Source organism: Mus musculus, chromosome 2, assembly GCF_000001635.26.
Source record: "Mus musculus strain C57BL/6J chromosome 2, GRCm38.p6 C57BL/6J".
In the NCBI taxonomy this organism is placed as follows: domain Eukaryota; kingdom Metazoa; phylum Chordata; class Mammalia; order Rodentia; family Muridae; genus Mus; species Mus musculus.
This window is the reverse complement of record NC_000068.7, coordinates 179,770,697-179,794,228: the sequence shown is the minus strand read 5'-3', so window position 1 is coordinate 179,794,228 and position 23,532 is coordinate 179,770,697. Positions and strand designations below refer to the sequence as shown.

Genomic DNA, 23,532 nt, shown 5'->3' with positions numbered 1-23,532 from the left:
TTCTCAGTGAGGTCTCCAGGGCTGCTCCGCATTAGCAAGAAGCTGAGTCAGCTCCCTGCAGGCTCCATTTCCACGTGGGGGATGAATAATTCAACACTGATCTGGGACAGATTTTTAAATAACCATGTTTTTTTGGAGACAGGGTCTTACTATATTGCCCAACTGGCCTGGGGCTTGCTATATAGACCAGTTTGGCCTCGAACTCACAGAGATCTGTTAGTTTCTGCCTCCTGAGGTCAGGGACTAAAAGTATGTGCTGCCACGCCCCGCTTATCATACTTTATTTTAAAGATAATAAATCAGAGTTAGAAATTTTCTCATTGTTCCCTGATGTCCAGCCCGCTTATCTTTTATAAGGAGTCATGCAGGGCCTGGGCTTTAAAGTCAAATGTTTAAATGTAAAACAGCAGGTGTGGTCACACAGTGTCCTGTGAGTGACAGCGTGCCTGGGAGCAGAAACTCCTCAACACCTGTCCCAGGTGTGTGTGGGACTGCCCTAACTGTCTTGGTTTGCGACGGGAGAGATCTGGTTTGCAGTGGGCTGGAACCAGTTTGTAGTGGGTGAGAACTGGTTTACAGGTCGAAGTTGATCAATATTTTCTAATTTCTCTGTGACGGCAGGGCTGAGAAACTCTGGACTCGGCACGGCAGGTTCCCCACTGCTGGGATGGATCTCGCAAGGTGGTACACTCTCAGTGCAGGGGCACGGATGAGACCTAGAAAATGGACCATCCTTACCTGCTTCCCACAGCTGTGGGGGGATGGGCAGTCAGTGCTGGGTTGCCCTCACTGAGTTCCTGCACGCTTGTACAAAGTCCCTCAAGGGACAGAGTTTCCCATTGCTGCCCAGAGCAGGGAAATGGGATTGCTTTAAGATTCCCAGATGCCAGCTCTGTAACACTGGATGGTTGGACGAACTGACGTTGGAGATGGGGTGAACTAGCGCATGACCATAATGCTCACCTAGCTCCCCAGTCAGCGGGTCTGGTGAGCATGCTGGCTGTCTCTTTAGTACCTTAAATTCCTCCCAATTTTGAGAAAAGGGTATATGTGTGAGTCTTCCTGACTCAATAAAAGCAGCTTATACAAGCTGGCGCATCAATTCCCGAGGGACACACAACAGGGCCCTGGGACAAAGTCTCTCAGTCAAGGTGTGACACTGCCAACTTGCTCGTGAGAAGCAGTTGTCGGCTTCTATTACCCAAGGATGTGACTCTTTGGGAAGTCTCTGGTTGGCAGCACAGCCCTGTGAACCCCTAAGGTTGGCACGTGGTTTCCATACGCAGTGTGCAGTCCTTATTTGCATAAGCCTCCTAGGACTAAGTGGCTGGACACAGGGTAAAGAGTGTGTGTGGGGGCAAAGGAGTGGGGGTGTTTCGTGGCCCTCTTTTCTTCCTCTAGTTCTGACCAGAAAACTGCATCAGGAAAGAAATAGTAAACCTTGGTGATAGTGGCAAAGTGGGGATCTGCATTCTTGTATTTGTGCAAGCACCCCCAGGGCCAAGGCAGAGGAGGAAGTCTGTGACGGGGAGCATGGAATCTCAGCTATGTGCTAAGCTGAGGCAGAGGATTGAATGCTCAAGGGCTGCCTGTGCGATTAGTGAAGTCCTGGCACAAGAGAGAAAGCGAAAAGAGGTGTTGGAATGTAGCTCCTGGTAGAGTGCTTTCCCAGTGCACACAAGGCCCCAGCTTTGATCCATACCACAAAAGTAATAAAATTAAATGGAGGTGGCGAAGGCGGGGGACATCTGCAGGCATCTGTGGTGAGCAGCGAAAGCTGAGTGACAAAGCTGACTGACGGGAGAGACCTGCCTGAGATCAGAGAGTTTCTTTCCAGGGAAAGAGACTCAGCCATAGCCATGGAAAGGGTGTGAGCAGGTAAAGCACTTTCTGCATAACAATAGGAGGCCCGAGATAAATCCCTAGGACCCACGTAAAGATGGAAGAAGAAAACTTGTTCCACAAAGTTGTCCCGTGACCTCCACGTGCACACAGTGGCATGCACCTACCAATACACACACATACACACACATACATGCACACACACATACATGCACACACACTCACATACACACACACACACACGTGCGCACACACACACACTCACATGCACATGCATACACATACAAATATAACACACACATACTCATATGCACATGCATATACACAGACACATACATACATGCACACTCATGTGCACACACACACACATACACATACACATACTCACGTACACACACACATATACACTACCAGGTAAAATTATAATTATTTAAAAAAACCCTGCCAGGCATCTAATCTACCAGTGTGTGTTGCCTTCCACCACTGCAGGGTGCCGGGGTGGGGGTGGGGGGTGGGGGTGGAGGAACCACAGCAGCTCCATGGCCTCATCATATGGCCTCTGCTAAATGGTGGCTAAAGATTGGACACAGCCAACTCGTAATTTCTAGGTGTGTGTGTGTGTGTGTGTGTGTGTGTGTTTGTGTGTGAGGTAGAATCATGTGGACTTCCTATGACGCTCCTGCTAGCCAGCCTTTCCCCTGGGATCACCACCAGACCCAGCCCTTCAATCTATGGCCCAGTAAAGTCATGTGGCAACTGGAGGATTTTATACACTTTCAACTGTATGTTGAAGGGGAAGAGTCTAGTTGCTGCCCCAGGCAGATGGTGTTCCCAGCAGAGAAGGTTCTGGAATCTTCAAAGCCTACCTCCTTTCCTGGCCTCTCCCAGCATCCAGCAGTCAACAGCTGACTAGATAGCATCTTCCTCCTCTTTCCTTCCTCCCAGTAGCCTTTGCTGCCACACAGGCTCCAGCTGCCAATGGCTACAGCTCTGTATGTAGCTGGGTAATCAGAGTCACTGGAATTGTAGCCTGATGGCCTGGGTGGCTTCCTCCAACACAGAGGTGAATATGGAGCTAACATAGGCCACGTAGATAATTTGTGTTTTAAAGTCTAGCATTCTGAGGTTGCTAACTGGGCACAGATCTGCAGTCAAAATGGAGTGCTATTGCTGAATCATGAATGAACTTGACTCACACTGATGAAACATGGCCCCCAAATAATCTATTGATAGCTGTCTTCCATTTCTCTGTCTTGCAGTGTGTGTGTGTGTTTGTAAACCTTTGTTGTTGTGGTTTTCCCAGAGCTCTAGATTCAACATGTTTCGATATAGAAGTGATGTGGGTCCCTCACTACTGTTATGCCTAGCATTGCTTTTAACTGAGGCTAATTAGAGTATGAGGCTCCTTCTCCCTCCTCCCTCCTCCCTCCTCCCTCCTCCCTCCTCTCCTTTCCCTCTCACCCTCCTGGAGGAACACTGAGCTCTGTGCGTTCATTCCTTTGCCTCTCCCTTTTCAGTGTAACTGGGAAAGGGTCCATTTTGTTTGTCTGCAAGAATACACATTTAAAATATTTAGCTAGGCTTCTGTCTGCAGCCGTCTAGCTGGTTTCCATAGTAGCCAAGGAACAGCTAAGGCAGAATAAACTGGCATTTAACAAACATGAAATAAAACAACTGAAAGATAGCCACACTCACAAACAGAGCATGGAGCAATCACACACACACACTTTTGTATGAGTTCGCTCTGCAAAGGCCCCAGGTGGGTGATGGATGCTGTCCTTGCTAGGAGCTGGATGCTACTTTGTTTATCAGAACTAAGTTCAGTTATATTGTTGGCCAAGCTGGGAGATGCTGGAATTCCACTGAGATGCATGTGGGAAGGCAGATTATTTTGTCATGGCCCCTATCTGGAAGGACAGCTTGGACTTGAACCTTCTGTGTGAACCACCTACTGTGTGCAGAGTATTGACTGCAGCAGATTTTCATTTACTCATGAACACAACGTTGAACTGTGGAATCTGGTGCTGCCTGAGGCCTGGCATTAAAGCCCAGACTATGTCCCCAAGATGCAGCTCTTAGTTCTCTGCTCCTTCTTTTGAAGATGATGGCTGATGCAGAGGGTAGAAGTTACCATTCCATTAGGGGCCTGTGCTTTGCTCTGATGCCTATGTGCAGAGTAGGAGTTCACACTGTGGGTTCTACCACCCTAGGCACTGCAGACAGTATGAATTCTGGGTCCCTTCACCCTGGGTACTGAAGACAGTGGGCTGTGGATCCCATCACTTGGACACTGCAGACAGTGTGGTGGGTGACTCTCACTATCCTGGACACTGCAGACAGTGTGGGCTGTGGGTCCCATCACTTGGACACTGCAGACAGCTTGTGTGAGTCTCACTATCTTGGGCACTACAGGCTACTGTAAGCATCCTTGACCTTCATCCAAATGACACCAGGCACACCTCCCACCCACAACATCCAAAATGGTTTTAAACATCACCAAATGCCCTGGATGAGAACAAAGTACTCCAGAGACTGTGTAGACAGGTCTACACTGCTGTAGGCTGGACAAGGGGCAGGATAGCTACATCTGGGCAGATTTGTGACACAGTGACATTGCTCTGAGGCCTATGGCAATGGCAGGAGTTGTCATGGTGACAGTGTCATAGTGGCAAGTGGCAGATGATGCACCATATCTGTGACCTGGGAGACGTAGTCTGGCCATGGGGCTTTGGATATAGGAAAGCCCTATAGTCAACTGGCACAGTGCCTAGTCAAGCACTCACCCATGTACCAACAAAATAAAGGGTTATGCCACTCTTGGAATCTGAGCATGACACCCAAATTTGAACTTCAGTAGTCTGTGACCCACTCTGAGGGGGAGACAGTGCCAGGCACATCAGTAAGAAGGCCAGTGTTGGGGCTGTAGTGCTGTAGATCTCAGGACACTCATTTAAGTCCATCACCAGTGCCCTTCACAACATGATGACATAATTTCATGGACCGCATGAGGCTCTGACACTGATGGGTGTTCACTCCTACCAAGTGGGGCCTGGTGTTCTTGGGCTGTGGCTCCATCTATGACCCATATGGCTTCCTAGCAGCTCTGGCTGGCAGTCACAAGATACACATGAACCAGTCACCACTTGTGTCTCCTAGACCCAGGGCATACAGCCCAGACTTGCAGAGTAGTGGAGACATGATGTAGTCTGAACTCATTGGCCCATGGAGCTCTCTGCTCTTCTCAGGAGGACAGCAAGGATAGTGAGAGGTTGCCCACACACTTGTAGCTTACTCTTTACAGAACTGGTGTTTTCATTCTCATTGAGAAGGCATCCTTTACTGTTTTTTGACATGTAAGCTTCATGACCTACATCCTGCCTAATGCCTCCAGTGGTGTCTCCAGGTAGACCATGTCTCTTGCACACACATCTCATATGTAAAGCCCTGGGTCCCTGCAGCCTCAATGCCATAGGTCCTGAGGCCTCTTTCAACAAGAGCCTCTGAACCTCTAAGTGTCTAGCTCAGGTTTCAGCATACCAGGCTTCTGGAACTCACAGAGGGCAGAGGCTACATGTCTTAGGATGCCGTTAGGCCACAAGGTCTCTGAGGTCTCTGTGGAAATGGTTGGGAATGGTTGAGACTAATTTTTAAGACTTCTCCTTTCCATTTTCTCACAGGTGTCATGAGAGCCTCAGCGGCAGAAATAGGAATGAAGCTACCAACTTACAGGATGGGATACCAACCAGGACAACCAAAGGGTGAAAGAGACAGGAAGTGGGTGATGAGCCATGGGCATGTGTCAATAAGCTGCAAAATGGGAGGGTAATGGACCAGGAAGAAAGGGGGTGCTGGACCCTAGGTACAGAATGATGAGCCTGATGAGTTAGGGGGCTGGGCCCAGAGAAGGAGGTAATGGACCTGGGGTAGAGGCTACTGGCCACCATGCTTCTTGCAATATTATCAACAGGCTGCAGAACAGAGCCCTATGAATTTAGGGGCTGGATCTTAAACCAGAAGTTTATTCTCTTCCAGTGGGAGGCCAGAGTTTAAGATTGGCTGGTGCTGGTGCTGGTGCTGGTGCTGGGCTGGGGCTGGGGCTGGGGCTGGGGCTGGTGCTGGGCTGGGGCTGGGGCTGGGGCTGGGGCTGGTGCTGGGGCTGGTGCTGGGGCTGGGGCTGGGGCTGGGGCTGGGGCTGGGGCTGGGGCTGGGGCTGGCTGGTGCTGGGGCTGAGGCTGGGGCTGGGGCTGGGGTTGTGGCTGGGGCTGGGGCTGAGGCTGACACAGGGACAGGGGCCGGGGCTGGGGCCTAGACTGGGGCTGATACAGGGGCAGGGGCTGGGGCCGAGGCTGGGATTGGGGTCCGGGGCTGAGGCTGAGGCCAGGGCCAGGGCTTGAGGGCTCTGGCTATCTGGTCTATCTGGCTCCTGGCAGGCTGACAATTCTTGGCAATCCTGCGGGTATAGAGACTGCTCTATCTTTGTTTCATCTCCTGACAGTGTTCTCCCCGTGTCTGTGTCTAAAGGGTCAGCCATCATTGTGGATCTAACCCCATTGCAAACTCCATTTCCAAATGGGTCCACCTTTTATGGCATTAGAGGTTGGGACACATCAGGTCCCTTCTAGCCGGAGCCCAGGGAAGCTCACAGCTGCCTGTGATCTGATCCTTCAAAAGTGCTGATGTGCTAGAAGACCCAATATTAGTTTCATAAACAACAGTGTCTTTTTGGCAAACTACACCCACAGGCCCTATCGCCACCCTCAAGCACTGTACCAGCTAGGCAGATGACAACACTGAGGGGCGCTTCATCTTCGGTATTTACCGTGAGGCCGCGTGTCGCTCCGATTCCTCAGGGGCACCTCAGCGCTCCACTGGGAAATATGTGACCTCATTTGCATTTTCTAATTGAATTGCTATCGGCTTTCCTGCAAGACTGCACAAAAGGACATTCTTCCAGATTTGAGCACTGCCGCATCACACACAGAAAGACGGCCTTTAATAGCTGCTGGGGGTGGAGGGGGGAGGAGGAGGAGAGAAGTTGCCAATTTTTTATGGTTCATCTAACTGTAAAGCTGTCGGTTTTACCCAGAGCCACGGAGAGTCGCTAAAATAATGAATGGGGAGGCGTCGGGCGCAGAAGCCTCAGCAGAAGAGAAATGAAAGAACAGGACCGAGAAATTAGGGGGTCTCTGGGCAACGATCCCCTAGGGATTTACTCCAAGGCCCCTTTCCATGAGAGCTTCCCTGGAACTTAAACATTCTGTGGATGCTGTTTTACAGGCAGCCAGTTTCCTCTCTAGAACCTTCTAGAACAGAACTCTTGCTTAGGGTGCATCTCCATGTGAGTTCACCTCTTTCAGGCCCTGCTGGAAGCCCTTGACAAGTGTGTTTTTATGTGTGACTGTGTGCAAGTGTAATGTATATGTGTGTATACATGTATTGTATACTATGTATAGTTCAAGTATGTGTAGTATGTAGCATATGTATACGTGTAGTGTGTTTGTAGTATATGTGTGTCGATGTATAGTGTATACTTAGTATATGTGTAGTGTGTAATGTGTAATGTGTAGTGTGTGTGCATACGTAGGGTGTGTGTAGTGCATGTGTATGCACGTATGTGTATGGCTAGTGTTTTGATCGATCCCTGGCATTATATGCATTATATACATATATATGTATATATACATTTGTTATGTATGTGTATATAGTGCATGTGTGTGTATTAATATGTATATACACATGTTGTGTGTATAGTAATATTTGTACAGTGTATGTGTGTTTAGTTCATATGTGTAGGGTATGTGCCTGAGTATTTCTGTATAGTGTGTGAATATGTGGATATAGTATGAGTGTGCATATCTGCATGTATATGCAAATGTATAGTGTGTGTAATGTATATGTATTGTATATGTGCATTTGTGTATATGTCTAGGCCAGAGGTAAACATCAGTGCCTTTCTTGATTGCTCTCCTCCTTACTAAGTGGAGACAGCACAATTTTTCCTCCAGGTTACAGAGTAAAGTTTTCAAAAATTGCAGGTCAAGGGATTAATGTGAATATATTGTATAGGAACTTATGTAACCATTTAAAATACAGTCATTAAAAATATAAGGGCCTAGGGTGTGGATCAATGGGAGAAGGCTCTAGTTTTGATTCTTGGCATATGTATAATATATATGCATATGTGTATCAAAATACATATTATATATGCACACACATGTATATTTGTGTGCACATGTGTGTATATGTGCATTGTGTATGTGTGTATACATGTGTGTTTGTATGTGCACATATATATGCACATACATGTGTGTGTGTGTATGTATGTATGTATATGTATGTGGGTCCCTGGGCAAAAGTCCTTGAGGAATTTACTTTAATGCCCCTTTCCCTGAAAGCATTCTTAGGACTCTAACACTCCCTCCATGGAGTATGTGTTACAGGTGTCCGTTTTTTCTCAAGACCCTCTGTAGCTAGTGAACTTGTTTTGTTGCTGGAGTCTGTTAACTCTTTCTTGAGGAATCAAGGTTGGGAACTGAGCAGGTCAAGGCAGTTATTTGCTGCCAGGCCTGAGAACCTGAGTTCAGTCCCGGACATCTACATGGTAGAAGGAGAGAACAGATCTCTACAGGCCCTCCTTTGACCTTGCCATGTATACTGTAGCATGTGTGCCCCTACATATATACACATGTAAATAATGTTAACTTTTTTTTTCTGGGCTTACATTCTGCCCATTTTTTCTCTCTGAATCTTTGCTCCCAAAGCTACTTTAACGGAATCCAGTGATTCTGGAATGATGGTAATTTTGTCTCCCAAGGAATCTTTGGCATAGAACTGGAGATAGTTGGGGTACAACTGTCATTTACTGAGCAGAGGCAGGGGGTCAGCTAAGCACACGGTAGAATTAATATCTTCATGACCTGAAGTCCTCCAGAAATTTAAAGAGATCTTTAAATTTGCCGCAATAAATAATGTGAACCATTGAGTGTATTCAGATTCATCCAGATTTATCCAGATGCATCCAGATTTATCCAGATGCATCTAGATTCATCCAGATTCACTTGCTAAAGTTCATGGTTGGCACACAGAGCTCAGTTCCTCCACATCCAACGGGTTGCATCCATCACTCCCAGTAACTTGCCTGTCACCCCGTTAAGTTTTACATTTCAACATTTATTATTTATTATTATTTATTTATCTTGATTTCTTTTTGTCTTATGGCATCAGCTTGGACCTTCAGTGCATGAGGTGCCCTTCCCCCCATTTCAACAGCTGACTGTGTTGCCACTGTTGAGTTTGTAGATCCCCTTTCTGAGCCACTGCAAGGCCACTTCCTTTCCCAATAACCTGGATATTCCTCATGTCTGGGATAGACGTTAACATTTAGTAATTTATATGTAGGGGATTATGCATGCTTTTAATCCTTTGTTCTATGAATGCATAGATTGATTAATCTTATGTTCTTAGGATAAGTACAACTCAGGCGTGATTTAGCAATCTATGTAAAGAAGGCAGATTAAAGTTTGTAGGTATCTTGCTTATATAAATTCCTAGGCAATGATAGATATTCCCTGATGGCCTTTTTTATCACTCATTCCAAACATTTGGGTCTTTGGCTTGGAGTGTGGTTTTGGTGCTTTTGGAAAAGACTTTTGTCAAGAAAAACAGTTTTGCCCAGTTTTGGGAATATTCCTGTTGGGGTCCAGACATGAGTCCTGATCACCTGGCAACGGTTTCTCTGGTTTGAGAGAGACACACTCTAGTGTTTACAGGAGTAACCTTTCCATTGAATCCTTTGGACAAGTTTATGTGGAATTTGTTTTATTTCCTCCTCATAGCTGAGGAAGGACCCACTAGCAGAGCTGAAACGTTCCCTTGATACAGATCTTAACTTTTTAAATAATAAACAAATTTGGCGGTTTCTTTGCCTTTCGGCCAAGATCACGTATAATAACATACATAGATCAGAGTTTTTCTTGTGTCAGTTCAGTTCTGGTAAACTTTATGCTTGCAGACTCTCAATGCTTTTGGTATAAAGCGCACACACTCCCCTCACAGAATTTCCTAGTATCTCTACACTCAGTCCATGCCATCTTTTCATCCTCGAATCGGTTATCTGCTGCTTCTCTCTTTTTTCTTACCCAGAATGATCAACTTCATCTATGTTGTTTTGAGACAAGGTTTCTCTGTGCAGCCCTGACTACCCTGGCACTGACTACCCTGAAGACCAGGATACCTCTTGAACTCAGAGATCCACTTGCTGGGATTAAAGGCATGTTCCACCACCGCCCAGCTATTTATGTCATCGCTTAAAAACCAACTTTTGTCATCGATTGTACATCTCTGATTCCCTATGTTTTCTCCATCTCCCCCAGCCCCCACCTCTCTGCTATTTTTTTTCTGTTTTACTTGAGCCTCATCTTCCACCCCTTTGATAATTTCTAGGGATCGATGCTTATAAGGCAGTGTTCCTTTCTTTATCCCATCTCCTGTTAAGCCCAGACATTCCACCTGGAGAACCCCACTAGGTTTAATATCCAATCAACATGTCCCCTAATTTACATGTCACTTCTGCTCTTCCAGGGGATACTAACGAGACTTTCATGTGACTTACAAATCTATGGGGATTTCTCAGTTATATTCTTTGCTATTGATTTTTAGCTTAATTACTCTAACATTAAAAACAAACAAACAAAAACAAAACAAAAAACCCACAGCCAGGTCTATTTGGACTTTAAATATTGTAACTATGGCAAGACTTTTGGGCTTACAAATTGGAACTGGTCTGTCTCTGGTTAGAAGTTGGGGGCCTTTTGCAGTAGTGGGTTGCAGGGTACAAACTTCTCTGCACAAGGTTGAACTTCCTGGTTGTGTAGTTGCCCTCTGTCTCCTCAAGAACTTGTCTGTCTGTCTGTCTGTCTGTCTATCTGTCTGTCTGTTACTCACAGATGGACAGTGGATGCACACCCACTTAGTGTTTCTCTCTTTACTTCTACCAGCTTTGTTGTGAACAGCTTGAAGTCACCTACGTGGACATCAGTTCAGGTCTTGTGTGTCTTCTTGTCACTGTGAAATGTCCCCTTTACAGGATGCTTTATCTCAGTCTGTTTGTCTGATGTCAACAGAGCTGCCTCCAGCTTTCTTCCCGTTGTTATTTACACAGCTTTTTTTTTTTCCTCTAGGATTTTACTTTCAACCTGTCTCCGTTCTTAGACTTCCAAGATGTGTATTTAGCAAGCTGTACCTAGCAGGGCTTTACTTATTCAATCTGTCAACATGTTTTCTTTTATTTGTATATTAACATGTCTTCATTTTTATAATTACCAATGTATTTGTAAGCATATCATCTTACTCCAAAAGAAGTATATTAGCCCATCTGTTCTGTTTTCTTTTCTCCTTTCTTGAATTTATTATCTTTGAACACACAGACAAACAGATACAATCTCACGACTCTCAGAGATATCTCAAAGACTTTTTTAAAGGAAGTATTTCTAAAGGAAGATTTATTATTAATTTTTATTATAGGTGTATGAGGGTCTTTCCAGGAAATACATATGTGCACTACATGTGTGTGCAGCCTCTGCCAAGGCCAGAAGAGGGGGTTGGGTCCCCTGGAACTAGAGTTGCAAGGAGCTGTGAGCCATCCTGTGTGTGTTGGAACCTGAACCAGGGTCTTCTGTAAGAGCATCAAGTACTTTAAGACATGGAGTCATCTCTCCAGGCTCTACAAGTATTTTTTTTATCTTATCAAATTATAATAGAAGTTGAACATCTCTTGTTAGAAAATTCAAAATCTGAAATGTTTTGAGCACTATCCACTCAAAGTGGAAAATTTCACACTTGACCTTATATATTGCAATAAACACACACACACTCATACACTCATACACACACACACACACACACACACACACACACACACCACACTCACACACATGATAATCCACAGAAGCACACATGCATGCACAGGTCCAGGCTGTGTGTACAAAGAAGAGATGAAACAGATGAGTTCTGCTTTAGCCTTGGGTTGTATCCCCAGGATGTCCAAGCAAATATTCTAAAATCTGAAAAAGTGAGAAACCATCTGCCTGCAAGCATTCTGGGTAAGAAAAGATCAACTTAAATTAAAACTGGGTCTCATAATGTTTCATACGGTTTGCAGCCTTCCTAATGCTGCAACCCTTTAATGCAGCTCCTCTTGTTGTAGTGACCCCAATCATAAAATTATTTTTGTTGTTACTTCATAATTGTAATTCTGCTACTGCTATGAATCAAAATGTCTGTTTGGGGGTAAATATGGTCTTTTAGTGGTTATAGCCCTCAGGTTGAGAACCTCTGCTCCATCTCAGCTCCTTTTGGCATCAGATGTCCCATTTCAGAGGTGATTTGCTTCCTGTCCAGAGTTCACACACTGCTTTTCCCACATGAGCTGCTCACACGGAGGAAACTGCCTTCTGCCTGTCCTGCTTTGAACCTTCACCCATCCTTCACCTCGCCTGTCCCTCACCTCACCCATCCCTCACCTCACCCGTCCCTCACCTCACCTGTCTTGTCCCCAACCACCCTTCACTTGGCTTAGGGGCTCATGCATGATAAACACACAGGGAAAAGTGAGCAGGCACACCTGCCTGTCTTAGAGTCTTCAGCATCCTCGAGCAGTGTGTGTGTGTGTGTGTGTGTGTGTGTGTGTGTGTGTGTATTAGTAATGTGTATCCTCCCAATGTTCTGCTCCTACTTGGATTCAAGAAACAAGACCAAAGCCAGTTCCTGCTTCTCCAAAGTGGGTTCCTTGGCACACCTGTCCTACAAGCTATTCCGTGAAAGGGCCTATGTCAGATAGGTTTTTGGAAATTTGGACATTTCCTCCCACTAAGAGGCTTTTAAAGTCACACTCAGTTATGAAAGGTTCTGGGCAAACCCACATAAAAGATTATGTTTAACTTTGTCCATAACTTCAGGTCCTCCGGGCGTTTCCCAGGGATCCCTCATGCAGCTGCCTGAGCTCGTTATGGAACTGCAGCGTGGTTATGGAACCCGACAAGTTGAGAGGCCTGCTTCCCTCTCCAATCATTCTGATTTTCTCAGTGTCTCCTTCCTGCAAGCACACAGGCTTCAAGCTCTCTGCTAGCCCAGTTCTGACGCCTGAGGCTAATACCACTGCTTAGGGTTCCCAGCACAGAACCGAGATGAGGTGGGGTGTCAGATAACTGGACAGTGCAGGACCAGGACAGGGGAGGTGCCCTCACCCCTGTTCACCTCTCAGGCACACAGCTGGGGGAAGGAGAAGCAGCAGACTGCAGACTGCAGACATCACAGAAGGACTCCCTGTGTCTCTATCTTCCCTTCACTCATTTGTCCGCCCCCTGCTGTCCTCTCTCTTGTCTCTTTTTCCTACCTTCCCCACCCCTCCCCTCCCATCTCTCCCCCCACATCTCCTCCCTCTCCTCCCCCTCCCCCTCCCTCCCTCCCTCCCTCCCTCCCTCCCTCCCATCTCCCTCCCTCCCTCCCATCTCCCTTTCTTTCTGTCTGTTATTCTCTCTCCCTCTGTCTCTCTCCAGGGTCATGGTTTCCCCAACCTCAGGGTTGACCTGTTTTGCCTGCCAACCCTCCTGTTATGTAAAGCAGTGGCTATTTCTGTGCACAGATCCCTGGGAGCCTAGGCTACATACAGAATTTGTGGTTTACAGCTCAAGGTAGAAGTGAGTCTCATCCAAAATGAGATGAAGGTCATGATAGGGGTGGTTGGGTGGGCTAACCTGCTCAAGTATCCCAAGTCTTGATGATGGACAAAGCCAAAGAGCTGTCAACCCGCATCTTCCATGAGTCAGGGAAAGGCTCTGCCTGGGACTCAGAGCAGGGACACCTTGACTTTGGACCCAGACCTTCCTGCTTGTGGTGTGTCCTCTTACCTTGTGTTCAGAGTGTGCTGACGATGTCTGGGCTACCAGCAGCCGCACCATAGCAGCCCATTGCTCAGCACTCTGGCGTTCCCGCGCAGTGACGGTAAAGGCCACCTGCTCTGAGGGGATCTTCAACTCCCTAGTGGCGAAGACTGTCCCATCCGCCCCGACTTTGAAGTCCAAGCTGTTGGTCTCATACTGCATACCTTTGGTGCCCACGCAGCTGCTGAACTCGACTGCAAGAGGAGAGAAGATGGTCAGGGTGACCAGCAGACAGAAGGCTGCAACACAAGCACAGCATCTGGTTCCCCAAGTGCCCTGAGACAGTAACAACCTCCTGGGGTCTCCTCTGTCTTCCGAAAAAGTAGCTGGAGGCTAAGGAAAAGGACAGAAAAAAGAACAGGAGAGCATCTACCGTCCAAACCCAGGTAGTCCCCCTTACCTCCTGCCGAAGTTTCTGTACCTGGGCAGAGCCTGAGTGGCTCAGAGGGGAGCAGGAGTCTCTACCCACTGACCCTTCATTCCCACCACCTGCCTCATACCAGCCTCTGCCTGTCCTACAGATGGCCTTGGCTCTGTTTTTTTTTTTTTTTTTTTGCCCAAGAAGGCCAAGAGCAGTGGAGCAACCAGAGGAATCCGGTGTGTCAGGACTCTTTCCTGACAAGAGGAACATTCTGGAAATGGGATTGGCGTGGCTGCCCCTTCCCTGACACTTGCCAGTCAGCTTGCCAGTGTTCTGCTGGGGCAGAGGCAGGATGGCAGGCCTAGCCTAGCCACAAACTTCCTTGGTAGTCACAGAGTTAACTTAGCCTGTTGATGCTGCTGGTACGGTATCTGGATCATTTACTTCCATAATATTAGTTAGGTAACCAAATTGTCAAGCCCTCCTGGCGGCCAGTGCTACAGCCATTTCTAACTCCACTGCAGAACGAGACAGCTCTAAGTCTGCACATTCATCTGGGCCATGTTAGTGCATTTTTTTTAGGCACAGGCTTTTGTGACTGTCACCCAACGCCGCAGTAAATTACGAAGCACCAACAGCTGGTGTCACATTCTGCTGATAAAAGCAACGGATAAAGTTACCCCGTATTTATAAAAATGTGGGTATCTAAGCAATTATGGTGGGAGGATTGGTTTTATAAGCAATTTCTCTGTCACAGCTTACATGATTTAATTACTATTTATTCTGGAAACTAAAAAAAGCGACTTTTGGTTACATTTGATAAAGTGTTTTCCTGCACGCTCACCTTTTATTGTTGCCTGCCTTGAAATAATAAATAGCATGTGGCTTCCCTTGTCTCGAGAATCATTCACTAGAGATGTCTCTCTAGTTGCTGGTTCCTCCTGCCTGTGTTTTAATATGAAAATGTTTTTCTATCTTATCTCATCTTTTCTTATCTTATCTTACTTTACCCTATCTATCTATCTATCTATCTATCTATCTATCTATCTATCTATCAATCTATGTATTTGGTTCTTTGAGACAATGTTTCTCTGTGTAGCCCCTGCTATGCTGGAACTCTCATTATAGACTAGGCTGGCTTTGAACTCAGATATCTGCCAGCCTCTGCCTAGGATTAAAGGTGTGTGTCACTATGCCTAGCTTGAAAAATGTTCTTAAATATAACAAGAACAGGCATTTCTGCTCTGTCAGGGGGCAGAGTGGTCAATATAGAGAATCTGGATGTGTCTTCTGAGGGTCAGGGTGACTCTCTGTGGTTGAGCATCCTTGAAGCTGGAGCTAGGTGGTTTGTAGATATCAGAGTCTAAGGCAACATGGTGTTCTCCAACTGTTTGCACCATCAACTGTCTGGGTCCTCAAATAACTTGATGCCATTACTTTTATTGTGGGTTTGACTCTGTCCCCTAACAGAGTAGAAATGTCTGGTCTCATTATATTTAAAAACATTTTCAAGCTAGGCATAGTGGCTCATGTCTTTAATCCTGGCACTGAGGCAGACAGATCTCTGAGTTTGAGGCCAGCCTGGTCTGCAAAGTGAGTTCCAGCAATACTTTAGATAGGGAAATCTAGTCTATCTTACTCTATGAACACACCAACGAACTCATAAGAATAGATGAAACTTCTTAACACCCACAATGCGGGGCTGGTTGGAGAGGTGGCTCATGGGTAAAAGGCACCTGCCATGAAACCAGATGATTGGAGATTGAGCCCTGGTATCCATATATTGGAAGAACAAAACCAAATTCCACAAGTTGTCATCTGACATGCTACATGTACACTGTAGTTTATGTTGCCAATCAATCAATCAACCAATCAATCATAATGCAGACCCCACTGGGCTATTTCCCTCCTTGGGGCAGCTCACCCAGTCCCTCCGGAGAGGATTTGCTTTATTTTACTGAGTGACTGTACTGGCTAGTTTTGTGTCAACTTGACACAGCTGGAGTTATCACAGAGAAAGGAGCTTCAGTTGAGGAAATGCCTCCATGAGATCCAACTGTAAGGCATTTTCTCAATTAGTGATCAAGGGGGAAAGGCCTCTTGTGGGTGGGACCATCTCTGGGCTGGTAGTCTTGGTTCTATAAGAGAGCAGGCTGAGCAAGCCAGATGAGGCAAGCCAGTAAAGAACATCCCTCCATGGCCTCTGCATCAGCTCCTGCTTCCTGACCTGCTTGAGTTCCAGTCCTGGCTTCCTTGGTGATGAACAGCAGTATGGAAGTGTAAGCCGAATAAACCCTTTCCTCCCCAACTTGTTTCTTGGTCATGATGTTTGTGCAGGAATAGAAACCCTGACTAAGACAGTGACCATCTGTTTAACCTGTCTGAACAGAATTTTTTTTCTCTCCAGAAGACAAGAGCCATAAGTTCCCTGTAAATTTCGCTGGTGGGTAAGGTTCGGGTTGTGGCTCCCTGGTACTGTCTACTCGCCCAGTGAAGAACAAACTGTTTTTTTCTTTTCAAAGTAAAAAGAAGTGAACAAACTGTTTGCTCCAGTCATAAACAAATTAAAATCAATTGGCATCAGACTTGAGTGGACCCACCATTGCTGATCCCCAACTGTCACCAATGAAAACCAAAATGAGAGTGGCAGGTTTGGGCTGAGTCAGCACAAAATACAAAAGAGAGAGAGAGAGAGAGAGAGAGAGAGAGAGAGAGAGAGAGAGGGAGGGAGAGAGAGAGGGAGAGAGAGAGGGAGAGACAGACGCGCGAGAGTCGATTTCTAGTAAACCCAGGGAAACTTGACAGCACTGGAGACTGATATCTTACACTCCTGTGGGCAGTGGCAGGGAGCTCTCGGGGGACTGATGTCTTATACACTCCATGGGTGGTGGCAGGGAGCTCTCTGGAGTCAGGAAGGTACTGATGAAGCTTGGGGTGGAGCTAATGTCCCTCTGAGATGCAGCAGGGCATCTGTAGGGGATTCCAGCAGGCACTGGAGTCCTGTGTGCTGTGTGTGACCCTGAGAAGCACAGTGAAGTGGCCACAGGATGAGGTCACATCCTAGTGACCAGAGCTAGAAGGCAAAAGTGAATTCCGCTAAAGCAAAGGACTTTTAAGCAGGAATCAATTATCAGTAAAGCCCCAGACTCAAAGCCTGCCCCAGGGCCAAGCCATCACAGATGCCCCCTTTCTCTTTCCATGTTTGGGCATTATTTTATTTTATTATTTTATTTTATTTTTTATATAGGGCCTCACTCTTTAGCCCAAGTTTTGTTTCAGACTGCTGAGCTCTGCGCCTGCCTTCAGGGCGCTTAGAGTGTCTATCTGTATAAGGCTCAAACGTTAAAGCGTGCAGCCAGCTCATGTCCTTGGATTGTTCCTGACATTGTATGCATCTCTTAAGTTATACCAGGGTCAAATCTTGCCTGTCAAAACTCCTCTCAAAGCCCCATTGTGTGGAAGTGTCCTTCCCTCAGTCACCAGTTTTGAAATCAGGCAGTCTAGTACTCCCTGAACATGAACACATGGCCATCAAAATGGGTCCTCAGCAGCTCAGCAGCATTCCTTTTGCCTCTCCAGAAGGTTTCAAGTACCTGTTTAAAGTGTTACTCTACAATCCCCCTTAACCTGACCCCCCTTCCCATGGGCCCAGTGGCACGGGTGCAGCCATGCTTGCAGCATCCCATGCACCCTGCATCCTACACACCCCAAACCCTATGCACCCTGCATCCCACTTCCCACGCACCCCAAATCCTAGTCACCTTGTGATACAGAAATAAGCTCGGCTTTCACCAGGAGGCTGCCTTTAACCCTTCACCCTTGTTACTTTTAATTGCTGGCCCTGTGGATAGAACTCAGGTGGCACACATTTGTAGAGGCTCCTCCTCAGCATAGGTGGCCTGACATTCACGGGAGCAGCAGATGGCATCTCCCCACGACAGAACACGGCAGAATTGTGCTGTGTCTGCGAACACGTCATTTTATTATTTCCCTTGTTAGGTGAGTTGAGAAAGATCAACTGAGCCAGAGGTGAGCTTATAGCTGGATCCTTGTCGAGGAACCGATAACTTCAAGCCTGCTGTTCAGCTCATAGTATCAAATGTTCTCATTCTGTCTCCCCTTTCCTTCACCCCTACCTCCTACAACTGCCCAGGGACTCCCTAATATCCAGTCAGGGCTCTAGGTGTGGACAGGCAGACTCAGAGCTCTCCCAGGTGGACACGGACCAGCCATGATGTAATCGAGACCCCAGTGGCCAGGACAAGGGAGATTGATTGGCCTTGTGGGCATGGTTGTGTGAGCTTGTGCTACTGCTGATAAGGAAACCCGTGGAAACAATAAAAGCTCCTCCTGAATGTGAGGACATGAGCAGTTAGCCTGGCAAGTTGTGCACAGCTGGCCCCCACACTCCCCTGGGCTCTGTTCTTGTATCTGCTGTGATGTGTGGCCAGAACATCCACCATTACATGAGGGACTGTGTACAACTGGGGAACTGTTGAGCCCTCTAGCCGGCTCTCTAACCAACAGCGTGCTCCAGCTGTTATCCCTGGCACCCAGGTGAGAGTCCATGCCCTGAGGAAGCTGCCTTCTTCTATTCTGGTGTGCCTGAAGGCACTGGGCATGATGATACCCTGGCTACAGAGCCTCCTCAGAGCAGAGAAGCTGGGGTGAGGGTGGGGGTGGGGTGGGGGTGGGGGTTGGGACTTCAGAGCACAGCACTGCACCCAGGTGAGTGGGAGGTGCAGGAGGTATCTGCTGGAATCCCATGACCTCCCCACCCCTCCCTTTCTGTGGGAAAGTCAACAGTGAATAGACTCTCCTCAGTATGAACGCTTGCAACTGAGCACCGCAGATCTGTTAAAGATGGTGGCTAATTTGCATGAAGGATTACTTTCTACAAAGTTCACCAGGATATTTTCTTCTATGTATACTTTAACCACACACAGGCACGACATAGACCTCTCAGAAGCCATCTGCCCCTCCTGCCTGTGACAGTGTGTGGCAACGCCATGCCATCGCCATGCCACCACTGGGCCAAGGGGACAGCTCTTCTCAGTTCTTTCCCAAAGGGCCTGAAGAGTCTGGAGGAGTTGTTTGCCAGGTATCACAGGCCACGCCCACCAAAAACCACGCCTATCATCTGGACGCTGCGGGGAAAGGTTGGCTGCAGTTCTCCAGCCAGTCAGGCGTATCTGGAGCCTGGCGGACCCCTGCTAGCCTAGACCAGGGCTGAAGACTGGATTTATTTGCCATCAGCAGATTCCTGAGGTGGCCATATGCCGGTGAAACAGTAAAACTATTTCTAGAAAGTGTAGCTTGGTCTGCTGACCTCACCAAGGGATGCCTTGAGCCAAGCCGGGCCTGTGCTGGTGAGGGAGGGGAATGCACAGCCCTGACTTTAGATTTGTGAGTCTCTCAGCAGTCACAAGGTCTCCTGCTGCTTATATTTTCGGTGCTGCTGGGACAAGCTCACTCTGTGAGGATAGGGGCGGGGCACTCCTCATCCCTGACCAGTGGCCTGCCTATCAGAGGGTAATCTGGGCTGGTTGAACAGTGTCAGAATGTTGCTGCCTCCTGTGCCTGTATTGTTCACGTCTGAACTGTCAGCACACTGGTTTCAGCTCATCAAGAATCCCAGCCAAGCCCAGCTCTGCACAGGTCCCTCTGCCCTACTCTGCAGACCATTCCTTCACTGATGTGGCTGACCTAGCTTGCTCCGCCTGGGCTCAAGCTCACAGTCTGGTCCTCATGGATCACTGTGAAAGTTTATTTGCTCATAATTATGTATATGTGTCTCTGTGTGGACATGTGCACGTGAGCAAAGGGACTGACGGGGACCAGGAGATGATGGGTTCCTTGGCGCTAGAGTTGCAGTAGGTTGTGAACTACCTATGGATGCTGGGAACTGAACTTAGGGCCTTCGAAAGAGCACTAATTGCTCTTAACTGCTGAGCCAGCTCTCCGTCCCCCTTCCCCCCCCCCCCCCCCGCCCCCGCCGTGATTCTTCTGGGGCAAAGTCTTCTTTGCATTTCCCTGCACCATCGGCTCACAAATCTAAAAGCAGTGAGGGTGGAGACTTTTAGAACACATTTCCAGCATCATGGGGGCAATGCGGAAAGACAAATTGGGAGTCCAAGCCTGGGCTTGAACCTGTGACCTGGGTATCAATTTTGTACAGTGAATATTATTGAATGCACACACAGGCCCTAGGATGAGGATGAACACAAAAGACTCTCCTCCCCAGGAAGCTTAGCATCCCTTGGGGAGGCTGGAATCACCAGCTGAGGCTCTGAGGGGGTGGAGGGCAGAGGAGGCTGTGTGATTCTCAGGCCCTCTAATAGGGCAGGTTTGGTTAGAGACCTGAGAGATGATACAGGCCAAGAGCATTTTCAGGGAGGGGACAGACTTCCCATCACCCATGGGCTCAGGGCTGTCAGCAGCTGCCTAGCCAGGTGCTTGAGAAAGGACAGGGGATACAGGCACAAACTCCAGCCTCCCTCACGTTGACTGTGGATATCAAATAGAATCTGGATGCAGAACACGGGTGGAGGCTGAGTAGGCTAGTAGACACCGGGCAAGTCCAACTCTTCTAGCACCTCAGAAAAAGTGCCTGCCCACCGTGTGGAACAGTAGGAAATCAGCCTCGTCAAGGATGGGGAGGAGAAAGGATGGACAAGCAGACAGGAGAAGGGAATTCTGAGCAACCCTGTCACGTGGATACACCTCAAACATCTGTTTCTAAGAATGTGGCCCCAGCAAATTGCTTAATACCAGTGTGTCAGCCTGGGCTGTCGACCACAGTGAATGCAGTAGAAGACTAGAGTAAGAGAGCAGCCGGACAGGGCAGGGAGGTACCGGTCCTGCTGTCATTCCACACACTATCTACTGTACGAGGTCAAGTGTACTAAAGGCAGACATTCTCGGCTCACCGGACCCACAGGGCTTTAGGAATGTGAGAAGCCCTGCTTCCAAGGAGAGCACAGAATGGAGGCCTCGTTCCTGACCTCTGGCTGAGCTGCCTGCTGTGAACTTCTGTGAAGTGGACTCAGTCAGTGTTACAGTAACCTCACACCATGATGTGTTTACATCTCTCACTGATGGGAAATTTCAGTGCCCACGAAAAGCCATGCATCGTAGAACATGCAGTTTACAGTCTGGTAGTTCCAGTCTCCCAGTGTGACATCACTAGCTCTCCTCTGAGTCTCGACATGGGTAAAATCAGAAATCTGGACTGGGAATTCAGCTTAGCCAAGGTCAGGATCTGAGCTATCTGCAGCTCCTTGAGGGGTTTGAGCTTTGTCTAGAACTAGCCTGAGTCCCCCCGGCATGAGACAGACTTCTTCCCTGGGTAGGGGAGTGACTTGGGCTTGCATTGGGTTTAGGAATGCAGAATTGGGTTTAGGAGGTCACCATTGTTAGATTGTCATCATTCCAAAGTGGCATTTCCAACTGCTGAGAGAAACTGAGCCATGGGCAACTCATTAAAAAAAATTCCACCAATACCTTATTAGGGTGGAGCACAGTAGGTCTTAATTGAAGAAATCCCCCAATGAGTCTCTAATCTAGCCATAGACACGTACACACACTGAGGGCTTTCAGGCCAGGGAGCATCACACCCTCCTCCCTGCTGCTCCCAGCACCCAGGGAATCAGCATGCATGTTTCCCATGCTGGTGAATGCTGCTGGGCCAGACATGGACACTCTTCTAGTACTGGCCAGGGGGTTGGCTGAGCCTCAGCAGGTAGGAGGGCTCTGGGTAGCGATGGAGTTGACATCCTCATGAATATCAACTTGGAAGATGAAATTCCTGAGGACTCTGGCTGTCATGACTACTCTCATTTAAGACTGTGGAGTCCCCTGGACTCTTTGAGGGAAATGAGAGGGATTTTAGGGTTCTTCAGAGAATATTTTGTTTCTTTCCTCCTTGCATGGGCTAACTAATACAACTAACATTTCCTGGAAATTCTCCCATCCATCCATCCATCCATCCATCCATCCATCCATCCATCCATCCATCCATCTATCCATTCATCCATCCATCCATCCATCCATCCATCCATCCATCCATCCATCCATCCATCCATTCATCCATCCACACATCCATCCATCCATCCATCCATCCATCCATCCATCCATCCATCCATCCATCCATTCATCCATCCACACATCCATCCATCCATCCATCCATCCATCCATGCATCCATCATCCACCCACCCACCCATCCATCTATCAGTACTGACTCACAGTCTACCCCATGTCTTGCTGGACACTCAGAGGCTACCATCCTTGTGAACTCTCACAAACTTATATCGCAACAGGCATTTCTTCAACAGGGTATCAGGTATACCATCAAACACCAAGCCCAGTGCTTTCATGTGGTGCCTGGCTGTTCTTCCCCTCCTCAAAACTCCTGCTGACTCTAGAACCTCGGCTTCTCTTCAGGTGATTCAAATCCACACCATCTGCCTGTGTCACAGATGACACACACTGTCTGTCTGTGGCTCTGTCAGTCTGCTTCCTGCCTTGGTGTTCATTCTATAGTCCTCCAGGAGGAAGATTCTGAAAGGAAAATAGAGGACTCTGTTTACGCTCTTGTCATCTGCCCAGTGAAACGGGGCATGGTAGCCTGCTGGTAGAGTTTTGCATGGTTGCAGTTGGGTCTGTGGGAAGCTCTGCCAAGCTCTGGAAAGACTTGCATCTTCCAGTGCATTCCCTCTGGTGCTTGGGGAAAGGGTGCTATGTGGGGTCCAGGGAGCCCCTGGAGCAGGCGATGCTCACACCCTAGAGATAGTGTTCTCCACTCCATGGCCCTGTGACTCTGGACCTCAGGTGGCCCACTGGGTGGGAATGCCTATCATTCTGGGCAAATGTGAACTAACATGTCCCTTCTCAGTCCTTGTGATGGATGACAGTGTGGGAACAGTGGTGGTGATGATGGTGATGGTGATGGTAATGACTGTCAGAGTTGATGACAGTGACAGCTGACAGGGGTGATGATGATGACGGTGTTGGTACTGATGACTGACAAGGATGATGATAATGATGACAGACAGCTGGTGATGACTGACAGATGGGGGTGCTGCAGCTGATTGACAGAGATGTTGGTAGCTGATGGGGAGATCATGATGACTGACAGAGGTGATCATGACAATGACATTAGTAGCTCTAGTATGATCGTTTGGAACTATGTGCCAGACTGGAGTGAATCACAGTACACAGGCACCTCCCTCAGTCCCACTGCAGACGTGGGGGGTGCTACCATCCCCTGAGACGTCTCTCAGGAGGGAGCACCCCAGGCCCCCAGGCACGGCATGCGCATGTCTCTCTGGTTCATGACCTCCACATGAGCCGCTGCCCCTGCAACAGTGCTCCTGTATACATGTGTGTTT

General features: G+C 47.8%; 1 protein-coding gene across 5 annotated transcripts in view; it reads right to left on the bottom strand.

Moving 5' to 3' along the window:
- Window positions 1-23,532, bottom strand: part of Cdh4 (cadherin 4) — a 456,955-nt gene that overhangs the window by 105,149 nt on the left and 328,274 nt on the right. For all 5 annotated transcript variants that reach the window (XM_030247044.1, NM_009867.3, NM_001316723.1 and 2 more), the window contains one exon: window positions 13,749-13,975. In XM_030247044.1, coding sequence (XP_030102904.1) covers window positions 13,749-13,943 — 195 coding nt within the window. In that variant the 5' untranslated portion in view covers window positions 13,944-13,975. The remainder of the gene's footprint in view (window positions 1-13,748; window positions 13,976-23,532) is intronic.